This window comes from Rattus norvegicus, chromosome 5, assembly GCF_021556685.1.
Source record: "Rattus norvegicus strain SHRSP/BbbUtx chromosome 5, alternate assembly SHRSP_T2T, whole genome shotgun sequence".
Lineage (NCBI taxonomy): Eukaryota > Metazoa > Chordata > Mammalia > Rodentia > Muridae > Rattus > Rattus norvegicus.
Window position 1 is genome coordinate 32395562 of NC_141538.1, and position 23482 is coordinate 32419043.

The 23482-nt window shown below is 41.8% G+C and overlaps 1 protein-coding gene across 6 annotated transcripts in view; it reads left to right on the forward strand.

The window, feature by feature from the left end:
* Positions 1 to 23482, forward strand: part of Runx1t1 (RUNX1 partner transcriptional co-repressor 1) — a 152128-nt gene that overhangs the window by 7446 nt on the left and 121200 nt on the right. The window contains 2 exon segments of one of the 6 annotated variants that reach the window (NM_001436915.1): positions 536 to 932; positions 21084 to 21253. In NM_001436915.1, the coding sequence (NP_001423844.1) occupies positions 21166 to 21253 (88 nt within the window). In that variant the 5' untranslated portion in view covers positions 536 to 932; positions 21084 to 21165. 6 annotated transcript variants of the gene reach the window in all.

Genomic DNA, 23482 nt, shown 5'->3' on the forward strand with positions numbered 1-23482 from the left:
CGGAAAGAGACAGCTCCCACCGGAGGTCGTCCTGGCAGACTGCAGGGCTGTTGTCTAGGCGTACTAGATTTGTTTTGCAAATTATGTGTCTTTGGATGGAGGTGAGGTGGTGAAGGTGTCACTGTCAAAACCACCAAGAGAGAGCTCTTGATCCCGCTGACCTTGACAGAACCGCTAGTGTTAGTGGAGCCACAGGGCGAGCAAATCCAAATATTTGGGAGGTGGGGCTGATTTAGGGGCAAGGGTTACCCTGCAGCTTTGATTGCTTCCACCTCCCAGCCTCTCTGGGTAGCTGTCCTCTCGCTCTGACCCCATCCCAAGCCGGTCCCCGCCCCTGAATCCCTTCCCTGTCTCCCCCTCCTGCCTGCATCTCATCCCTCCCTCTCTTCCCTCTCTCTCCCACTTTTCCTCCCTCTCCCCTCCGTCTCGCACGCACCCTCTGTTTATTTTCCTGCCTCCATCTGGGCCCTGCTGATATTGTAATCACCCTGATGCACGTTGGCTCCTCTCCTCTCCCTCCCGCGCGCACACACTCACTCACACACAATGTGCCATCCCCACCAGCCCTTTACTTCTGATAAGCTCCGATGTGTGTTTAATGAATACAAAGCGGCGGTGTGGGGGCCGCGCGGCCGGCCGCCTCGCGCGCTCGCCGCCGGAAGGTAATCTCCGCGGCCGGGCTGGGGGCGGCGGGGCGGGGCGCGGCGTGGGGGCGGCCCCCCAACGATCCCGAGCAGATAAGAGCCAGGGAAGTGAAGATGTAACCTGTTATCGGGAGCTCCTCTTAGCTGCCAGAGGGAATTTACATTTAAAGATTACAGAGGGAGAGGGAGAGGATCTGCCTTTTGTTGTGCTGGGTGAGGAGGAGGCAGCGGCCCTGGCCTCCCTGCTATCTCCCAACACCTCTGCTATCCAGACGGGGACTCGCGGAGGTGAGATTACCGAGGGCCTTATCTTTAATTGGGTTTAGTGTTGCCAGTCTGAATAGGTTTAAAGAGACTCGATAAAGGGGGAACAATAGATTATTTGTTGATCGGACGCTCGAACCCTCAGATGTAAAAGAGAGAGGAAGAACTCTTAACAACTTGATTAGCTCTATTTTATTTTGATTTTGAGGTGACAGGGTCTCTCTTGGTAAAAGGGGGGAAGGACTTAAGGAACTTAGGAGCGATTTGAATGACTTAAAATGTTTTATCCAGCACTTCTGCACCTGCCTTATTTTAAAGGTGCTACCTCACCTTTTCTCTTTAGGGTTGATAAAGTGAGTGATGGGCAGAGGCTTTTGGGTATTGGGCACCTATGTTTGGTTTTGTGTGGCGTGTTTTGAACAGGTGATGAATTGATGCTTTGGGTCCTGGAAGGAACCTGGAAAGCTAATGAAGCCCCACTTTTAATATGGAAGGAAGAGAATGGTAGACTATGGTTCAACTCTGGCTAGAAGGGCGAGGAGCATCAGTCTAGGTCTGGGGGAGATACTATATTTTGTATTTGAACCATACCCTCTTTTGCTTGAAGTCAGCGCGGGGGAAAAAGTGAAGCAAATTGTCACTTAACTTATGAATGCATTTCAAAATTCTATGATACGAACTTTCGGAGGTTCTTAGCGTGAATAAGAGAAGACAAAATGATTGCTTCTGCCTTCCTACTCATTGTTGAGATTAGGTGTTTTCCTAGGTAGGTAGATAGGAGCCAGTAACTAAAAGCCTAATTAAAATTTGTTTAAAGCCAGAGGGACATGTTTCCTTGTTGACAGCAGCAGATCGATGGATGGGGGAAGACAATAAGTCCCATTATTTCACTTCCATTGACTGAACATATTGACATTGCAGGCTTGCTGCTGCCTCAGTGACCAGGACAAGCCACTGAAAGTCACCGGCCGGCTGGTCAGGGTGGCACCTATGCTACTGAGTGTCTTTTCTCCCTTATCACCCAGGCAGAAGGGGAAAGGCTAGCCTCGGGTCCTTCAGAAGGAGGGTAGAATTTTTGGTTAAGGAACTGTCAGATGGCATGTTTTGGGATGATCAATCATTTTTTCTCAGAAATTACCCAGAAATGTACGGTTATTCAAAATCTGGGGAAGCAACTTAGCCATCTTGGGGATTTACATATATGAGCACCCATTTCCAAGATTTCCTTTTGCTCTCCCTGAAGATATTTACAGCAGGTGGCCAGCTTGTGTTTGGGTGATTTCCATTTTGTGACAGGCTAGGGTCCTCAAGCAGCTAAGCCTGTGTCTTAGAAAACAGCATTTAGAGTCTCTCTGGACCTAGGGGCTGCGCCGCTGCCTGCTCTGTAGTTTCTTTGGTGGATGAAACAAGGAATGAATGAGATGTGACTCCCCCATGTTCAGGTGTGTCCCTGGACAGTGATGTGGATTTTCTATGGTTTTCAAGCAGATGCAGGCAAAATGTAATTTGCTGTCCTTTTGTTGTCTGGCATTTTTCACACTTTGCATAGTCTTTACATAATAAAATCAAGTATTAGGTAGACAGGGAGTCCAAGCAATTTGAACCACAGCACAGTAGATATGGAGTGAAGCCAGAAGAGACTAAACATAGTTTTTTCAAAGTTTAATGACCATGACTTATACGCAGTACACAGTGACTTGCCATCTAGCAGCGAACTGATGCCCTTTGCCGTGTTTTAGAACAAAACTAGTCTTTTAGACCATTTTCATGAAAATGTTAGGTTTCCATTTGATCAGCAGGTGCTGCGGAGATGAAAGCCATGTGTAAATTTTCAGCAGGCTAAAAGTGTCAATTCAGAAAGGGAAAGTGATAGGAGAAAATGCAATCAGTTTTCCTGTTTTCAATTTGTGCAGGATTTGAAGAGCTGTTTTGTTGAACTGCTACATCTGCTCCAATATGAATATTGAACTACTTCCACTAAAAATAACAACCTATAATTTGGAAGCTACTGCAGCCTTTTGTTAATGCGAATGGGTTATTTAAAAAACAAAACAAAATAAAAATAAAAATAAAAATAAAAAAAAGACAATTTTCTATTCTGACAGTCTCTTGCCTGATGTGCATTTGTGCTAGTTGGTCCTTTCATCCTCAGTGGATAAATGATGTTATGCAATTAGGGCCTCATCTTGTTTTGGCTGTGAAAAGAGGTTCCTATGGGTGAAAGTCCTGATAATAGAAAAAGGTATCGCATGAAACAAAATTTATTTCGAAGTAATCGTTTAAAGCATGTTTACTTACAATGAGGCAGTTGTTCCTTCCATTCTCTACAATACCATTTTTTAACTTACCTGCAATTACTGTTAGGAAGTTAACACTATTCCACTACATACTGAGCACTCTGTGGTGTAGCCCACCTTTAATATACCTCCAAATGTAAGTTTAAACTAATCAGGGATATTTTACCCAACAGGGCTTTCAAATAATTTTTTTCATGCTTAAATAAAATGATTAAATTATGCTTGAGTGCCTGCATACAAAGGCTTTGGCCTCTATAGTATTGTTAATCAAATAAGTTTTATGGACTACATTTGAGGAAAAATTGGATGCATTTTACTGGTGACATTTCTAGGAAAGACGTATTCTTTAAATACATCTATCATTAATTAAAAAGAAAACTCCAGAATATATTTAAAAGAATTATAATAAAAAATACCCCATTTACATAATAAGAATGAGTGCTGACACTATCTACGTGTGATATAGGCATAGAAATTGAAGGTAGATGAAGACAAGTGGATATGGTTACATATTGATTCAAGGATTGATTGCACTTGGTTTGACTTGTGGCTGAAGTCATTTGTCCAGGGTGAGACCTGATCACTGCCGAGGATCAATTAGCTGTGTGGCTTGTGGCTTCACACTTGAGTGGCTAGACACACACTTCACAGATAAACTCAGAAGAGCTCGGGAAAGGATAAAGGAGGGGTGACAGATACGTGGACACTTGAACATGTTGATTTGCAGGTGTAGCGTTTCTGTTGGTATTTAGAAATGCAGTAGTTCTTAGAAACATCAGGTCACAATGAGAAGTGGTTGCAGCACACAGTTGAAGGTGTTATTGAATGAATGACTGTGGTATACAGTCAGACAAAGAGTGCTGTCTTAAGGGATGTTGCTTCCAATCTGAAACCCCATGAACAGTCCAGTATGGTGGTGTTCTGACATATCATCAAGTAAGTTTAGTACCATCCAGGTATGTTCTTGGATATGTGTATTTTGCCACTTGCAAGGAAAGAGCATGAGCCAAGCATGATGGCTTATACCTGTAATCCCAGCACTTGGAGGTAGGAGGATTAAAAGTTCAGAGTCATCCTTGGCTGCACAGTCTGAAACTGTCTTACAGCCCTTCCTCTGAGAGAGGGAGAGGCAGAGGGAGAGAGAGGGGGAAGGGAGAGGGAGAGAGGGAGGGGAGGGAGAAGAAAGAGAGAGGGAGGAGAGATAGAGATAGAGATAGAGATAGAGAGAGAGAGAGAGAGAGAAAGAGAGAGAGAGAGAGAGAGAAAGGATAAAGGCTATATCAAAAAGCTTCTTCACAAATCTCATTGGTTAGAATGTTTTGTGTCAATGCCACAGTACATTCTGCCTCAAAAGAAAAGAGTTTTCCAGGATCTTCTCAGGGCTTTGGAATGATGCCAGGCTCTTATATCAGAACAACTGGCAAAGTAATGTTCCATGGTCGAAGTTTACAGCATGGTGCCTTCTCATTTGGAAAAAGCTTTAAACCGTTTACATTGCTTAAAACCAGTAACATTTTCAGTGACAGACAGACAGACAGACAGACAGGCTTAAAATTCTCTTCTCTGAAGCGGGACATGTAACTCAGCTACAGGATACCCTAGATTTTATCCCCAGCATCACAGAGACTGGGCGTGGAATACCTACATTGTAGTTTCAATTTGTGACATTTTGTGTATTATAACTCATAGCACATAAAGGAATGACAAAGTCGTTTGCTTTTGTGGCTGTTGTTTTGGCCAAAGTCTCGAGACAAATCAGTATTTGGGTGAATAGAGCAGGCCTTTAGGATATAGATATTGTGAAAGAGAAATACAAAGAACTCAAATGGAAATTTACCAATGAGTCTCCACCACCTAAACACTTGGAAAAAGTGATTGATTGGCCTCATTAATCTTTTAATATCTGGGTCAAAGACTGCCTCAAAAGTGAGCTCTGAGGCTTCAGAGACTGCCACATAGTTGTCTTGGGATAAAGGCAAATAATCAACAGATGACAGGGACTTCCTGTGATCATGCTCCTAACTTTCACATACATTTTCATTGTAGAGCTGAAGTGAATGATTAGCTAGCTTCTTCCTTTCTCCCTGTCAGAGAACCCATGTCTCAGACTAGCCCCAGGCTGTCTTCCACCTTTACCTCTGATCATACTTTTATTTATTTTATTTAATTAGTTGGTTAGTTAATTCACTTTTTAGTCAAGGTTTCACTATATAGCTCTGGCTATTTTGAAACTCACTGTGTAGATCAGAGTGGCCTTGAACTCACGGAGATCTGCCTGCCTCTGCCTCCCATGCGCTTAGATTAAAGGTGTGCCTTATTTTGCTCCTCTCTGACTTCGAGTTTTCAAACTGTGGTTTCCTTGTGTTCCCCAATCAGACCTACTTTGTGCTGGAGTCCTGATAGTTAGGACCTTATTTTCTGAAATGCCAGCCTTTGAGACATCCTTAGCAGACACTGATTTCTTTTACTTAATCCACCTTGTGTCACACTGAGCAGGAGGCAACTGCTTCTTACTAACATATCCCAGGATATACCCAAATGTGTGTCAGTGTGAATATCACCATCTTTCTAAATATGATGTCACTCATGTGCCCCAAGTAAGTTCACCCTGCACTGTAGCTTTTCTGCCCCTCCACCCCCCGATCTAACATCCTGGGACAAATTTTTGCCCACTCTCACAGCCTCTTCCGTCACAGTGGGCTGCTTTTTATCTTTATCTATCCTTGTTCTGTCATGTTAACATATTGTCTGTCTGACAGTTAAGAGAATAGGGGCATTTCTTTCTTGTTATGGTGTTTTGGATAAGGTAGCTCTATGTGGCTCAGATATGTAGCCTATGCTGGTCTGCTGCTCAGTTCTTGCTGCCTCAACTTCTTAAGACTTGGAATTGGCTGCAAACATTCCCAGCCAGGAGGAATAAGATTAAGTAGCATCTCATAGTCTAGAGAAGTTGAGATTGTAACAGGTTTCACGGAATATAGCACTTTATGCTATTTTAAAAAAGGACCTAGTATGGATCTGTAGTGCCCTGAGAGGTCCAAGGGTAGATACCCTTTCAGTTTTGTCTGACTTTATTGGTAAGTTAAGAGTTATTTCAGTTTTCAGATGAATTCTTCAGAGATAAGATAAGGGTGTCTCCCGTGTGAATGTCTGATACCAGGAATAGATTTGTGAGTCTTCTTACAAGCATACTGCTTATCGTTGACAGTGGGTTTGAGGGGCACTGTTTGTCTTCATATTGATGGGAGATGGGTTATGGTGTGGTCCACTGGCTCTCCACCCACCTGCATAAGGAGAAAAGGCACCGGAAAGAGGGAGCTAGGCTTTCAGAGCCATCCTGGACATTAGGTAACTGTGTAGAGTGATAGCCACTACCTTCCCCTTTTCAGGGACAGTAAACAAAGAATGAATCAAGTTTTGCAGTGAGGAGGGACTTCTGTCAAAAGGAAATAGATTTCATGCTTTTCCTTAACAGTCACTGGGCAAGACAGTGGCCTTGTGCAGGGCCGTAGGACTGAAGAGAGTGGAGATTGGATGTGACTGGCAGGCATTCACCATATTCCATATCTCAGAGCTTGGACCTGAGTCAGTTGGAAGATGCAGAAAACAGCCTCTTTAAATAACTTTGTGGGCAGGGACCGATAACTTATTTAAATGGGCATCAAGTAACTTACTTAAACAGACATCAAGTCTTAAAAGAAACCTGAAAACCTGACCATGCGCTTTGACTGAAGAATTTAAAAATGTAGTAGCTACCATCAGCACGTTGATTTGTGTTTGTTACCTGTTTATAAAATCAATGGACATTGGAGTTTATCATTTGTTTCCTGACTTCCAAAATTGCTGCTCATAAGGCAGGGCTAGATTTCTTTGACAAGTAGGAACAATTGCGTTTGCTGGGTTTGATCAAGTCGAGCACTTTGCTGCCAATCAAGAAGCTTTGCCTGTTTGCTCAGGAGTTCTAAGGAGTTCGTTGGTTGGCAGGGCGTGGGAAATAGCTACCTTCAACTTGCAATTTTATAAGTCACATGAATCGCTTTTACTTCAGAGGCCATAGAAGATGTTTTCATGGGTGTTCCACATGCAGTGTGAGCCTACATAGAAATTCTTTGTTGAAAAGGAAAATGTCTTTAAAGTCGAGATGCTGTGAGTTCTTCATTAAAACTTGGTCTCATTGGAATGGATAAGATATAAGCTATATTAGACAATGTATTTCTAGAAGATGCCATGGAAGACCGGAAAGAAGTTGAAGAGCTAGCAATCTACTGATAATATGAGGGGAAACGGGGAAGCGTAGGTAGGGGAGGAGAGCGGTGTGTCCACGGGACAAGGGAGTGGAGCTGGTTGGCTGTGAGGTGTTTTATAAAGAGTGTTTGGGGGTTGGAGGAACTCTCTTGCAAGACCCACTGGAAGACTTCAGCTAGTAATACGCAGAAGCCCAGAGCCTAATGTTGTAGACAAGCATATAGATGGTTGTCCCAAAAAGAGCCTGCACTGATAATGAAGCCATACTGTACTGCAGTGTATGGCCTGGCATACGATACTGCAGAGAGGGGTTCCTTTCACTTTGAGCCTTGTACTTGCACTCCTGATTCTTTCAACAGAGTCGTAGGAAATTTGTCAGTTTGTCTGGTTGTCCATGATCAGTTAGCCCAGGTAGAAGTTCTCCATCCCTTTCCCTGACCCCCAAGACAGGAGGAGGATGTGACAGATCCTGAATGACTGAGTTTATCTTCTGAGTCTTTGCATGTGCTATTTAAATAATGATGAGCAAACAACCTCAGGGAAGAGTAGGTAATAATACCAGAGTGGGGACTGGGAGTTCACCAGACTGATGTGCTAGCCCTTCCTTGTCAAAGTGTTCTTAAATAATTTAGAATTCTGAAGATTTGAGGGTGTGTCAGATACGCATTGTTTTTTACACACTCCAGATCCCTTTGTTCACTTGCTCACAGTTCCAGTCTTGTCTCTAGCTGGAGTTATTTAGACAGGAGATCCACACCTGACCTCTCCTGGATAGCAGCATATAAGCAATGACTTCTCATTGTTTTCTTTAAGCAAGAGGGCTGAAGGGTCAGCAAAACTGGAAAACGAAAAGAAGACATGATGAATCTCCATTGATTGATATGTTCAAGCTAAGCTTTCAGGGAGAGGCAGCTCATGAGACCTGAGGCTGATTTCTCATGAGTCCCACACTATCCATGGAACCCTGGTAAAGGCACTTCCTAGGGTGACCAATGGAAAGTGAAGTGTGTACTCCTGCAAGGGGATCTAAAGTAAGTTGGTAATACCTGTTGTATGTAAGGCAGGTTGGTAGGAGGAGACTTCAGGCAGGTAGTGGGCTCAGTCTCTACTGAATATCCCACCCTTTTGGAATAGGTTAAATAGGTGAAATGATAGTAGTACACCTAGATTATTAGCTAAATGGCTTAATAAATGGGGTTTATTTTATTTGTGTGTGTGTGTTGTGTGTGTCTATGTGTGTGTGTTGTGTGTGTGTTGTGTGTCTGTGTGTATGTGCTGTGTGTGTTGTGTGTGTCTGTGTGCGTATGTGTTTGTGTTGTGTGTGTCTGTATGTGTCTGTGTGTGTCTGTGTGTGTATGTGTTTGTGTGTTGTGTGTGTATGTCTCTGTGTGTGTGTCTGTGTGTGTCTGTGTGTGTTGTGTGTGTGTCTGTGTGTATGTGTCTGTGTGTGTGTGTCTGTGTGTGTGTGTTGTGTGTGTGTGTCTGTGTATGTGTATGTGTCTGTGTCTGTGTATGTGTCTGTGTCTGGTATGTGTCTGTGTCTGTGTATGTGCTGTGTGTGTTGTGTGTGTCTGTGTGTGTATGTGTTTGTGTTGTGTGTGTCTGTGTGTGTATGTGTTTGTGTGTTGTGTGTGTATGTCTCTCTGTGTGTGTGTCTGTGTGTGTCTGTGTGTGTCTGTGTGTGTGTGTGTGTAGGCAGAGACCAAAGGAGGCCGTTGCATCCCATGGAGCTTGAGTCGCAGGTATTTGTAAACAAACTGGTGCTAGGAACTGAATTCTGGTCTTCTGGAAGAGCATCAAATAATCTTAACTGCTGGGCTGTGTTTCCAGCCTCATTAGTGGGATTTTAGAGGTGAGAATAAGTTGTTTAAGCTGCCTTGAGACAGGAAGGATTTGTCAAGGCCTGGTTGCTGTTATTGGCTATCAGTGCTTTACAAGGTAAGAGCACTGGGGTAGAGAGGGAGTGGAGCTGGGCAATACATTAAAGACTGGCTGCAAAGGAAAAAGGCTGAGGGGCAGAGTGCAGAGTAAGAGCCAAAAGACCTTTTGTAGATAGAACGAGTGACTTGGGCACCATCTTCTTGGGAAGTAGCATGGAGGGTCCCAGCCTGGGCTTGAGGCCTTGCATCCCTTTCCTACTGTAAAGCCTGAATAGTTAAACTTGTATAATAAATTTGTTTTTCTAGTTGAACTTCTCTTGAACAACAGACACCATCATGAAGCAAATATAAGATCAATGTATAAGAGAAAAAAGAAAAGAAAGACAGGATTCCTAGGCTAGGGGAGGTCATGAGTCTTGTGAAAACTGTTCTTCTGCAGTTGATCCTGTTGTGATGGATCTGTCTGATGTAGTGGCGGGTAGGGTAGGCACAGGGTCCAAGACCAAGCAGTCTACTTAGATCAGCTTTTGTATTGTTTGTTGTTCATTGCTTTGTTGGCTATGCAGAGGATTGAATCCAGGGCTTTGTGCAAAATCCAGCATGTATCAGCGAGCTACAACTCCAGCCCCTCGCTTCAGCAGTTAGAAGGTAAATAATGAAAAAGGGTGACCATGGTTGCATTAAGAAGATAACAAGGAAGAGCCAAATGCAAAAGGCATTTCCAAGAAGAAAAAAACAGGGTATGGGTAGAGGGGGATTTGTAGAGGGGAGGGGTTAACAACCAGGTTAACTGTGGAGTGCACTTAGCTTGTTACAACTTGGGAATTTCTTTGGCTGCTTATTTAAGGGGTAGCCTTCCTGCCCTACTGTAGACTCAAAACATCCCAGCCTCAGAGAGGGGTTAAGGAGTTATTTGCATCCTTTGACCCAAGAAATTGTCAAGGTTCCCACGATCTTTGGGAGGAGGAGACAGGACTACTAAGGGGTAGGTGTGGTTACACAAGTGTTTTCTTTTGGGTCTTGTCCCTCCCTTGGATTTGGCTCTCCCTTTCAGAAAGTTGTGACCTTTTTCTCTGTAGATACCTTCTGGCTACTTTGGAGAGTTACAAGTAATCAGACCTGCTGAGCTGTTAGACTGCCATTCTGCAAAAGCCACCTCTGCTTTACCTGTCTTTATGTATGACTGACATTGAGCTTTGCTTTTCGATACTTCATAAAACTTCTTTCAGCTCTAACATTGCATAGTGGTGAGAAGGTAGAGAGGACAGGATAGTGAGGTGAGGACCAGTTGACAGGAGTAGGGACAATCTTGGAAAGGAGCATATATCGGATTCCAGACTCTGTGCTCTTCTGAAAGAGGCAGGAGAAGCTGTCCTATGAGGTCTTTAAACCTAGCTTCCTCTCTTTAATGTGCTGTGCATTGTCTATAGACCAAAACCATTTTCACGCATAATACTTTTCAAGTCTTCTTGCATTAAAGTATTGTTGCTAGAAATAGAAATTAATCTTTTTATACCTTTACAATCAACAGATAGTGAGCTTAATATAGTAGCATGTGTGGACCAGAGTTTTTACTTTAAAATGGAGGCCTCCTGTTAGAAAATTGGAGTGTGATTCTTTTGATATGCTAAAAGACAATAATAAATATTATGCACGTATTATTAAATCGCTTTGTATCTTCCCCCAGTTAAGAGAATTGAGTATTGGAAGAAACAGCATCACCATTAAAACAACTTATGGACCTGACGTGGTGGCTCATCCTTGGGTCCCCAGCACAGAGGCCAAGGGGTGAATTTGGACCCAGGTTATTAAATAGCCTGTTTGAAAAAAAAAATCAACCAAAAACCCAGTCCATGCATGAGGACTTTTAGAATAAAATTCATAAGGTCATGTTGTTTCATATAGATTGAGACATGAAAGTAGCTGGAAAATATTACAGTGAATTAGCCAGGAAAGTGTATTGAATTTTGGCAGTGTTTTTTATCCGACCTTCTTTACAATCACCAAGGCTGCTAGGACCTGAAATGCTGTCATGTAAATTATCCATAAAATATAACATAGCTAACATAATGCCACTTGTAGAGTGACAGTACACCAACCGTATGGATCTTGGTCCTAGAACCCTTGAGTTTTAGGATAGTTTCTGAGGGCTTCTCTTGTTGTTCTTGGTCTCCGTCTGTGCTTATCTATCAAATACTTTCTCAAGCTGTCTCTTCTCTTAATATTTGTATTTATGTAATGCACATTTTTATTATGCTGCATTTCTTATTTTTAATTGTATTTTTAATAAAAATGCATATTATAAAAACACACTGCTGGTTTTGTAAGAGGAATATAATTTTCCAAACTGTGTGCCAATAAATGCAACAGTTGGTTAAAAAATTCGGAGTTTTTTATTTTTTTATTTTTAGTTATCTTTCAGATCACCTTTCATAGAAAGACTACTTTCTTATACATTTAAAATGTACTATCACATGATATATCCCATGCATAGAAAGCGTGGGAGTTAATAAAACACAAGATCACATCATGTCAAGGCCTTGCACAGTGTTGCTTAATTTGAAAACACCTTGTTTATCTTTATCTTTGAGCTCTAATCAGATCTGTCAGAATTGATTTTTGGATGGATTTTTCTCTTGTTATCAACTATGCTTGATAGAAATTAATTTTCACAGTTAAAAAGTCTTGACAAAACATCACCATAAAACCATCTTCTTTTCAAAGGGCAGTCATGTCATTGTCTGAGAATCATTTTCAGGGTATGTTGTTAAATGCGAACAACAAAGAGGAGAAGCGTGTGTTCTGCTTGCTACGCATGCTCAAAAAGCGCATGCAGTTCTAGTTGTGGCAGATGTGCAAGAAATCGACAGCAATGTTGCCCTTTGACAAGAAAGGGAAGCACAGGCATTCATGGTCTGAAGAAATGGGCGCTTAGATACCAAGTTTGGTGGTGTCGCTTGCCGCAGAATAATAGGCTGCAGTGTGACCCTGAGGATCACTGGCCCAGGACTTCACCCACCTGGGAGCGGGCGACAATCCCTCCCTGCCCCAGGGCAGTTGAGTGTCCCAGAGATGAGGCCTGGTTCATAAGACCCTCTTACTTAATCTGCTTCCTCTTTCTCTTTAGAAACAGTACTCACCCAGACCACATTAGCGTGGCCTCAGAGAGCATGGGGAAGTTGACAGGGATAAGAGGCACATCAAGATTACTGTTTTCCAGGCTTCCCCAGTATGGAATTGTCAACCCCATTTTCTACAAACTCCTAGTGTGTCTTTTTTTGTGCACACTCCTCTACTTAGAAAATACTGAATGACTCTGCTTGATTCTGGAGATATGGGCATGTACCGGGCCATAGCTTGGCTTTTCTCTTTTTGCCTTATCCAAACCTTTGGTGGCTCTGTGATTTGTTCCTGGGCTGCTTGTGTGCTTTCTGAGGATTGAGTGAGACTATGTCCACTTCACCTTCTCAGCCTCTGGAGAAATGTTTCCCTTTGAGGCTATGGCCTCTGTCCTGATGGAATTTTTTCGTGAGATTTAGCTGGTTCATGGCCCCTTCAGTGTGGGAGTATGGACAGAACAGTTGGGTTCTTTTTGGTGCTTTGTTAAAGAGTGAAAAAGCTCACACCTTGAGTCGTTTACTGAAATTTCTCTGGAAACATTTAATGGCTAAAAAGTAAAGAACAAACTTGGTTTCAACAGCAAGTCTTTTGTTTTCTTGTCCCACCTCTTTCCACCTTGGTCCCGGTTTTTATTGTGTTCTCTTTCAAATGCACAATTTATTGCAGCCGTATTTTGGCTTGTATGTTGTATAGCAGTGGCTAAAAATACAATACCCTCTGTGATGCTTAATTTTGTCAGCTTGACTGGATTGCGAAATGCCTTGTGCATTAATGAGGCAGACTTTTGGGCATATCTGTGAGAATTTTTTTGAGGATTAATTGAGGAAGGAAGGCCTGCTGGGAATAAACAGTAACATATCATGGGCTCAGGCCCTAAACAGAATATAATTGCTGAAGGAGAAAGCTAGCAGAGTGACAATTCTTTTTTCTCTGCTATCCAACTCCCTCCACCCCCATCCCCACTCCCACCCCCGAGATGGAGCAACCTCACTTGGCCAACCTCACATGATTCTGCATGTGTGGTATTGGTCAAGGGCTGACTTCATTGCTTTAAGGCATCACTGCTGGTCCAGGGCTTATTACCACTCTCCTGGAGATCCTTAAATCTCACCAGCCCTGTAAATAGGGGTAGCCACACAGGCTGCAGGTGAGAATTACACCATCGACAGAAAACAAGGCTTTTCATTGCTTTCAGAAAAGTTATTAGAGTTCGAAAATATCCCAATTTTGCAAGTTTCTGAGGTGGTGGTGGTGGTGGTGGTGGTGGTGGTGATTTTGTATTTTGTATGATAAGCCAATAAGGGATACCTGTGTCAAGACCATGTTTGCTGCTGGGTGGGGGAGGTTGTAGAATCATTTTGACAGAGGTGAGGTCAATTCGAGATGCAGAAATTTCCAGAATCTCCTTTTTCTTTTATGTGAAGGTTGCCAGCATAGATCAAGTATCTTTATTTGAAGGAACTACTCTTTGGAAATAATTATTTCTCTCTTCTTTTATCCTCTAGAGATGGTCTTTCACAGACGAAATTATAGGGGAGAAAATAAATTACAATACATTCATCAACAGTATTGTTTGCTTTGTTGTTTCAACGTGTTTACTTGCATTCCAATGACTGCTGTGGTTTTGTAATAGTACTTAATTCTTTCAGTACAACAGTAAATTTCAGAAAGAAAAATTATAGTTTTAGTAGGTCAATTTTGAGAAAAGACCTTTGATTTTGTTTTAATGATCAGAACCATAGCCTTTGACTTTGAGTATAGGTGGGAAAGGGCTCTTATATACAGTATCTAGTTGGAAGAAGGAGGCCAAGTCCAATAAAGACCAGAGTGTTATGTCAATTGGAGGACCACAGAAAGATCATATGGCCATTAGCTACATAGAGAAAGGTTTGTGGAAGTCCCAAAACCTGAACAGAGCCACTGTGGTCCAACTTTACTCGTGTTCATTTGTGTGACTCGTTTTATTCTTGATTACTGCTATGTGCTAAGCGTAACGCCAAGGACAGGGATAAAACAGAACAAGTAAGAGGGACACAGTTAATAAAGAAGACAGGAAGATGTGCCCATACTGTGCCAGATGTAATATAGGCAGGAAACAATCCATGGTAGGAGTGAGGTGAATTCCCATGGCTGGTAAACCATTTTGGAGGTGGTGTTAGCATCTCACCATGCCTCAATGTGTCAAAGCCTCGAGGGCAGGGGATACCTGCAAGGATAAGACAAAGCATTCTGTCAGGACTGTCTCCTTTTGAGTGTCGAGCAAAGCAATTGACCACATTCATAAAGTAACACGCATTCTTTGAATGGGTGTGCTGCACCAGTTTAAGTTCTGAAGGCATAGAGAGAAAGCTAAGATCTCCTTCCTAACAAACTAAAAGGACTCTGTGCTTGAAACTTGCTACAGCAAGTGGCTGCCTTTGACTTTGGGTTGATACTCTGTTACTGTAACAATTAGCCGAGAGAAACAGTTTTAAATCAAGAGAGGTTTAATTCTGGCTCTCTGGTTCAAAGGTTTTGGTCTGGAGGGAGGCCTGTGTTGAAGCAAAATAGTTGCAGGGATGGGAGCACATGGGAAAGAACATGAAGCAGAGAAGGCAAGAGAAAGTTAACCTCTGCTGCCCAACAGTTCATTCTTTGGGTCTTGTTTCATCTGCACCCCCAACCTATTTGGGGCAGCCCTCTCCTTGCCATCATCAATTGTTATCCCAGATACTAAATCCTTCTGGTACCACTCTCTCAGACACACCTTCAAGTGTATTTTCCTTCCCCATCCCCAAGACCTCTCTTAATCTAGTCAAGACTCACCATCACAGGTTATATGGGCAGTGGTCTGAGTCATTCATATCTCGGACACCACCGGGTGTAAGGAAAAGTGTGGGCTCAGGACCCTCAAGACCAAGTCCTCAGTGCAAAGGCGATTTATTAGCCCCAGAGAGACAGAAGACAGGGAGTAAGAGACAAAGACAGGAGACAAAGGATGAAGGAGAAGGGGAAGAGAACAATGGAGAGAGAGAGAGAGAGAGAGAGAGAGAGAGAGAGAGAGAGAGAGAGAGAGAGGAGGGGTGTTTGTCTCGGGGGGGGGGGCAAAGGACTGCCTCTGGATAGAGAGGAGACAGACATGGCCCATAGGCAAATGGTGGCTTATAAAGGTCTTTAATTTTAATTGGATGTGTTAGGTGAGCCAAAGGGAACTCCTGATTGCTGGACTTTAATACTTTGGTAGCCAGACCTTGGTAGTCAGGCTCAGGACGAGGAAATGGCCAACTAAGGGAAAAGGCCCCAGTGGCTAGCTTCAGGAATGTAATGTAATGTTTTTTAGCAGGGCAGAAGGAGGGGGAGAGAAGGGTGAGGGCTTCCAGAGTCGTGCCTACCATGCCTAAGTTTGCCAGAGTCTGTCCAATGATTTGGGCACATAACACAGCCCCTAGCAGGAAGGAGGCAGCCAAAACTGAAGTGATGATGATGCTATGGCAATCTCAAGAACACAGAGAAATCACCTGACCAAGAGCTGCCCAAAAAAGATTCATCAAAGTCTTAAGGGATGAATTGGGCCACTGTGGAACTCCATTGGGTGGGTTGTCTTGTTTGGTGTGGTTTTTATTCTGGATTGTTTTCAATGTGTCAAGTGCAGTGTGAAATATGGGGGACAGGGTAACAAGAAACACAGGTGGGGATCCTCTTGGGACTTTATTATGCAGAGTGGCTGCATAATAAAGAAACCTGTGGGATGTATCCTATAGTGTCAGATAAAGAGCACAACTAGGAAACAATGTTAAAAAGGTCCCAGTGTTTTGGATGAGAGAACTGCTTGTGGCTCCGAACCTGTTTGAGAGGAGATGGGTACTGGAGGGAGATCTGAGTGTTAAGAAGGATCTCTGTGTGCCCCAAGTGAGCAGAGTCTTGAGGGCAGCAGACCAAGCTGTAAAGAGATGAAGTATTCTATCTGGAAATGAATGCAGTTAAGAGGTGTCCTCCAAAGGTCTGATGAAGAGAAGGCTGAGAGCTCTAGTTTGGAATAAAGTCTTCAAAGATGGGGCAAGAGTGAAGGTGTGTTTGTGTGAGTTTATCAGGAGGTGGGTCCTTAGTAGTAAGGAGGAGAATATGCATGAGTGTGTGCTAAGGAAGCTTGGGGAACTGGGACACTGAAATGTAGTTCCTGTGACCTGTGACTTGGTATGCTGCAGAAAGCCACGTCCAGCAGTGTCCCATTAGAGGTTGAGTAGGCTGTAGTCTGGGATGAAGCACTAAGTTCTGCCATCTTCTTTAGAGTGAGGGCCATGGCAAGAGGACCTCCAAAGGAGAATGCCAAGCCCTGCTGAGTGCAGGGAGACAGCAAGGTCCTGTTTTTCTAGGTATAGTAGATTCCTTTCACAAACCGAAGCCAGTTGTGTTTTTTGTGCATGTAAATGCATGCTCTTTATCCTAGAAAATGTTTTCAGTCAAGAAAAGTTAAAGTTTAATCAATCAGGGCTGATAGATAAAACAAGTATGTGTAAATGCTCTTTTTCCCCCCTGAATAATCATATATTATTTTCTAAAAGAAAAACTTCCTCAGATGTTGATAGAAGTCTCTCGAGAATGCATTCAGGCAGTGAAAGGTTTCCTGGCAGTGAAGGAACAGCACTGTATCGGGCAGCTGCACTTCATCTCTTCTGAGGTTGATTTTGATGTGTGTAGTCTTTACATCCTATTAAATTTTTGAAAGATAAACTGATACAAGAATGATTTGCCAAGGCCAGCAGCTCTTCCTTTTAAAACCTTGGCTCAGTGTACACAGGGAAGGGATGGGGGAGTAAAGATAAAAGCATTATAAATATGAGGTTAACTGAATTCAAATAGAAGGTTCTCTCAAGTTATTGCATTCCTTAGAAAATAAATACATTGAGCATATGGTTAAGATTGATCAAAAACGTATTCTGTATGCCAGTGATTACATTCCCATCTGTGATTAAGGTTTTCTGTCTGCATCTGGTTTTCACATTATATTTCTGTAACAAGAATCCTTTATATAGCAGAGTTCAGTCTCTGTATTTTCTATTAGCTGCAGCTTGCACTACTGCACGGATGGCAGCTTTAAACATGTGCTTTTCATTACTTCATACCATTGAGAAAAAGTAATATTTGTTTGGGAATGTATGTTTTCCACAATTTCCATGGTAATACAGCACGTTGAGCGTTTTTAATAACACTCTTGTAGAACTACAAATTGTTTGAGGCACCCTACCCTTAGCGGAGCTCAGCTTTCAAATTTTCCTCTGAGGGTGTTTCCCCTGTGAAGAGGTTTTTGTGCGTTTGAGGGCTGAGGGTTAAACAAAGAAATTATTAAAGATAAAGGGAAGTTTTGCAATTTTGCTGTTGTTGAGGTGTGATAGAAACTTTACTGGAGAATAGATACACACATGTCTGAACGTATATGTCATAATGGTTATTACTGTTGCTCATTTTATTACCATTTCATATGGGAAGAGTTTCTAATATATTAGATATATGAGACACAAAAACACTCCAAGTCCAGAGATTAACATCCCTCCCTCTTTGCCCTTACTCCCCCTTTCCTCTCTACCTTTCTTTCAAAACTCTAACAATGGTGATATGTTTCCTTTATCACCCAGCTAAGGGGTGGATGCTGGTGTGTATCTGTGGCTTGGCATTCTCTTGTGTTTCAGCATTTGTATACTCTGTTAACATTTAAAGATGATAAGTGTGTACATTGGGGATATTTGGTAACATTGTTTTCCTGCTGACCCACTTACTTCAGAGTCCTCCTTAAAGTAGATGCTAGAAGAGAAGTTCAGAAGTGTAACACTGTGCTCTGTCCTGGATGATCGCTTCTTATCCTGTAGTTTGTCTCTCAGAGGTCTTTCTTCATATGATAATTTTGCAAACCTCAGAACTGAAATTCTTGACTATTTTTGTTAAGAATTGGCCTAACTCTGCATATCTGATAAGAAATAGAACAATGCCAGGGTTTGGTTCCTCAGCTTCCCTTACTCAGGGAAGACAGTCAGCTGTGGCCCATAGTGACACACAAGAAACCATGAGCTGATGTCTTTTGGTGACAATTTCTCTCTGATGCCTTTTGTTGACAATTGTTGAAGCCAAAAATGTTATTATACATCACTACTGAAATCTAAAAGTCTGTTCTCTTTGCTTTTTGCCCAATGTTTTATTAAGCTTCTGTTTGTTTGTTTGTTTGTTTTTTGCTGCCTTGGCATAGAAGCATGGGAAATGACAAATCTTGTTTTACAAACAAATGCATTCTATCTCCCAGAAGTGCTCCTACTTAGTACTTATAACTGCATTTATTTCACTCATTGTGTATGGCCTTCCCCCACCTACAGTGTTTGAGTATTTATGTAATCTGAAAATGTTATACATATCTATTTATCTTTGTTACTTTCTATTTGAAGCATTTCCTTGCGTCATTTTTAATAAAGTTATTAGTTTTCTTAGTAAATAAAATGTTTCCAGTTTCCCCTGATTGTCTTTAATGTTCTTTGAGACAGTTCTCAACCAAGGAAGATCTAGTGCCACATTTCCCTAATTTGTATGTTTGTTTGTTTATTTATTTATTTATCTATTTTATTTTTTACCATAATGAACCAGTCAAAATTGACTCACAGCAGAGCCACACAGTGGTATATAAAGGACACAGGTACTTTAATAGAATACTTCTTTGAAGTATATCAGAGCAGGGCTACTTAAGCTGTTCTTTCAAACGACCCCTTCTGCCTAATACATTTTTACATGATTCTGTATATGTAGGTATATAAAATAGATGCACACATCAAACACTGGTAATAAGTTATGAAGAAATTTATCTTAAAATATACTTTAATATATACTTCTTCCATTTATTGAAGGTGAAAGCACTTTTTGGTTACTAATGCAACTTCCTGACATAAAAAGTTAGTTGTGGCTAAACAGTTAACTCCACAGGGTACTGTGCATCAGTAATGTTTTCCAGAGTTCATCAATGTTTTGATTTTGTGATATTCAGTACTGAGAATGCATAAATTCAAAGTACAGAATGGCAAAATTATGTTTACACCCATTTCAGAAATTGTTAAAAATTCTGCCCTTATTCTGAGCCAAATTCAGTTAATGCTTTTCTTTTTTTAAATGAAACTCAAGTCATCCACTCAAGCCTCCATTCCAAGAACACACTAATTTGATACATTGGAAACTATGAAGTCTTTGTTTTCTGTAATTAAACCCTTCTGATGTTTGGAGAAGATCAGAGAACCTCATATCCCCAGTAACAACACTGCAATTCAGAATATGCAGCGGCCTCTAATCTGAGCAGAGGCATTTCAGGCAGCCTCTGTGATGGCCTGCACAGCGCAGAGAGCACATGCGTGCCTAGAACCAAGGTGGCAGAGACGCCATGTGCTAGAGCATGGGTAAGCACTGCCAGCAACCCCTCAGTTCGGGCCTTTTTGAGTTTTTAATTAACTGTTGGCTGTGGTCCTTTTGGAAGCCACTTACTGCTGCCTACTTTTTCATGACCCCATATTCAATTAAGTGGCCCCACATGGGGTTGCAACCCACAGTTTAAGGAGCTGTTTACATGAGTGCATTTACCAACTCAAACCCCTACGAAGTAATTAGTCTAAAAATGCAGGGTCATCTATGGTAATACTTTTTGAAATTGCTTTTTCTGGAGTTATATTCTTTTGTATTTATTGATTTTCTCCTTTATGCGTGTGTGCTTCTCCTAAGCTCTGATAGGTCATAGGAATTAAATAGAAAATCATTCGTTATCTTACGGGGATTCATACTACTGTTTTCTAGCAGTGATAGGTGAGTAGTGGACACAGAACATGGATGTAGAAATCCATTTGAAAGTTGCCAGTTTAGTGGCAGAATGACAAAACTTGAAGCTTATAGAAGAAGAAGGCAGTAGAGGTTTATGGGCAGAGAAGAATTGTTCACGAGTTTTCTTACCAAAGATTTTTCTTTCTATTTCTTTCTTTTTCAGAATCTTTACTTTTTTTTTTTTCTGGCTTAGGCTGAATTCATTGCTCAAACTCTTGGCAATTCTCCTGCCTCAGTTTCCTGTTTGCCTAGATTACAGGTGTCACATACCATATCTGTCTAGGTTAAGAATTTTGAAAGTAGCCAGTTACCTAAAGATTATTCTTCTTGATCCTTAACTATTGTAGCTAATAATGGCCATGTTGAGGTTTTGGCACAAGGAGAGTATGGATATTTTGTTTTGAAAGAACATTTAACTTACAAAGTAAAACACATAATGCCCAAGAGCGTTCTGAAAGAAACTATATCTTGCTAGTTAATATTTTATTTATTTGATTTGATTTGATTTGGAAATGGGTAAAGTATAACATGCCCTCTTAGAGTATTGACTGGGTTACAATTTGAAAACCGACTTAAAAGAACATCGGCATTCAGAAGATGTCCACCTTTGAGTCCTAGGATGGGCAGGTTCAGCGTGTCCTGGAATACCTCTCCCAGGAACTGAGGAAGTGGGAGTTCTGGCACAATATAGAAGAGCATATATCTATTCCTTAAACACAGAGCTGGTCTGGTTTATCATGTGAATAGATGGGCGGGATGCTTTAGCCTGGTTGTGATGTGTGCATTTTTTTTTCCCCTTTTGTTGTTGTCAATAGAAAAGATTGATCTGTGGGCTGGTGAACTTATCTGGGTCCCAGTCCGAGCAGCAGAGGAAGTTAGCACAGCGCTTGCTGGAGAATGATATCTATCAAAAGAAACACTTGGAGAGCACTGAGTGTAGTGATAGGTGACTGCCGGAAAAAGGCGAACTTTGAATATTGTCAAGGTAAGGAACAGATACATATTTTGATTTTGCCATTTACTTTGTGTATTAGAAAAATCAATCTTATCGTTTTCTCCCAGTGCATTATAAATTGTGAAGATGTGTTTCTCTTTCTTCTTCTAGCACCTGTTGATAGAGTTGTCTTTTATGCTTTAACCACTTGTGTACGGAGCCTCTGGTTGTGGGTTTGGGTGGGGATCAATCAGCCTGTGCCAATTCTGCCTAATAGTTTTGGGTCTAGAGAGATCAAATGATCAATTATCAATTTTATCTTTCCTGCTTCTCGCCATGCTTCGCAGCATGAACTGGGCAATACTTGGATTAGCAGAGCAAAAAGTAGGCCCTAATTTCTGGGTTTATTGTAATGAGGAGGCCATGCTTTCTCAGTTCGTTGACTAAACAGGCAAAGGAGTGCTTTTCAATTTATGATTTCTTCTGATGGGTTTAATTTTTTAAAATTTGGAGCTGACCGTCATCACTTTCTGAGCAGAATATCTACCTTGATACATTTAAAAAAAAAAAAAGTGGCGTCTAACTTTAGGAAAACACCAAGTATAAACTAAGCGTGTGCTGCCACTTGGCTAGAGGCTTCTGAATGTCTGTTCTGAACCACGGACGAGGTGTTAATGACCCACAGAACGCTCTGCTCCAGGTTTTGCTGGGAATGGACTTGGTCAGAGGCTCCACTCACAAGAAAAAGCTCTGCTGAGACAAAGTTGATAGTCAGCACGAATGTTGTGTGATCCTGGTTGGCACTCTAGTGGCTGGGAAGGAATTCGAGGTTGTGTGACTGCCTGCCCTCCCTCAACGAGGCCTAGCAAAGTATTCAGCTTCTGCGGCCATTGCTTCGAAAAAATCCCTGCTTGACCCTGTCCCATAGTCTCAGCTCCATGTAGCTCCTTATTCCTCAAAATACGTACTGGCTTATTATTATTGTTGTTGTTGTTGTTATTGTTGTTGTTGTTGTAGTTTGTCTGTTGCTTATTTGAGACTGGGTCTCTTAGTGCAACCTAGGCAAGAGAGACTTTGAACACTTGACCCTCCTCTTGCCAGTCCTGGATGTGGTGGGATAGCAGGTGTGTGCCACACAGAGATCTAACTGACTGCCTTAGAGTTCTCAGGAAGGCGGTGGCAAATGAGTATTCATTTAAGAACACAGAACATGAAGTGATTCCTTGCAGAGTTTTCCATCCCTCCGGGGGAAGTTCTGCCCTTTGGTTTCTGCATCTATATTTCTTTTCCTTTGCTCCCTCCTTCGTTTATTTATGCCTTTCTATTCGAGTAGTGAGAGATGCCAGTTAAAAGGGGAAGGCAAGGAGTGCAGTTGTGATCCCTAGATGGCATTTCTCTCATGTTTGCTTCCTTCGTCTTTCTTAGTTTATGGACTCCTGTTATTAAACATTCATTTTGCTAGCTCTTACCTAGGTTGGTTATCCTTCCACTATTTTGCGCAGAGAAAAAAGAATGGTGTTGATATTGGAACTTAAAGGCAACAAGATAATGAGAGCAACCATCGCTGATTTAGAATTGTTTTCTACGTTTCCGCATCTGAACAAAGTAGCTATTTAAGAGGAGAAGAGAACTCAGCATTTTGCCTCGTTATCTCTATAGGGGTTCACATTATATGGCAAAAAATATCTAAAGTGGCACTTAAATATTGAAAAAGATATTGGATTTAAAAACTTGAGTACATTCTGTAGATACATAAAGTTATCATCTCCTCTCACCCCATCCCCCATCAGTCACATTCTCCATCGGTCACACAGAATATGTCTATGGCCTGACTGCACTGAATCTTTTCAGGGTGTAAAAGCATATCAAGAGAGAAACCAGTATAGGGACATGCTCCATCATGAACCATAGCATATCCATTTATTATAATTATAATATGCAAAGCCTGAGTCCCCAGCATCAAAAAAATATCACAGATTCCATGCAGAATTTCAACCCCCTTTCTAGCTTTCTATTCCTCCTTGTGTGTGTGCAACTTAAAAGTCGTGGCCATTAACAAGCATGTTTACTGCTGCCTGCTTTAAAACTTTCAGGTTTCCTTTGTTTTTCCTGTGGTGTTAATAATGTATTCCTAGTTGTTTCTTCCTCTGTGATAGTAATAACTGTATAGAAATAGGAGCTTGGGAATTGAGTTCATCCAAGAAGCCAAGAAGAACAAAAACCACACACACTTTGCATTTGCGAGCACCTGGAATCCATTGGGTTCCCGGAGTTGTAATT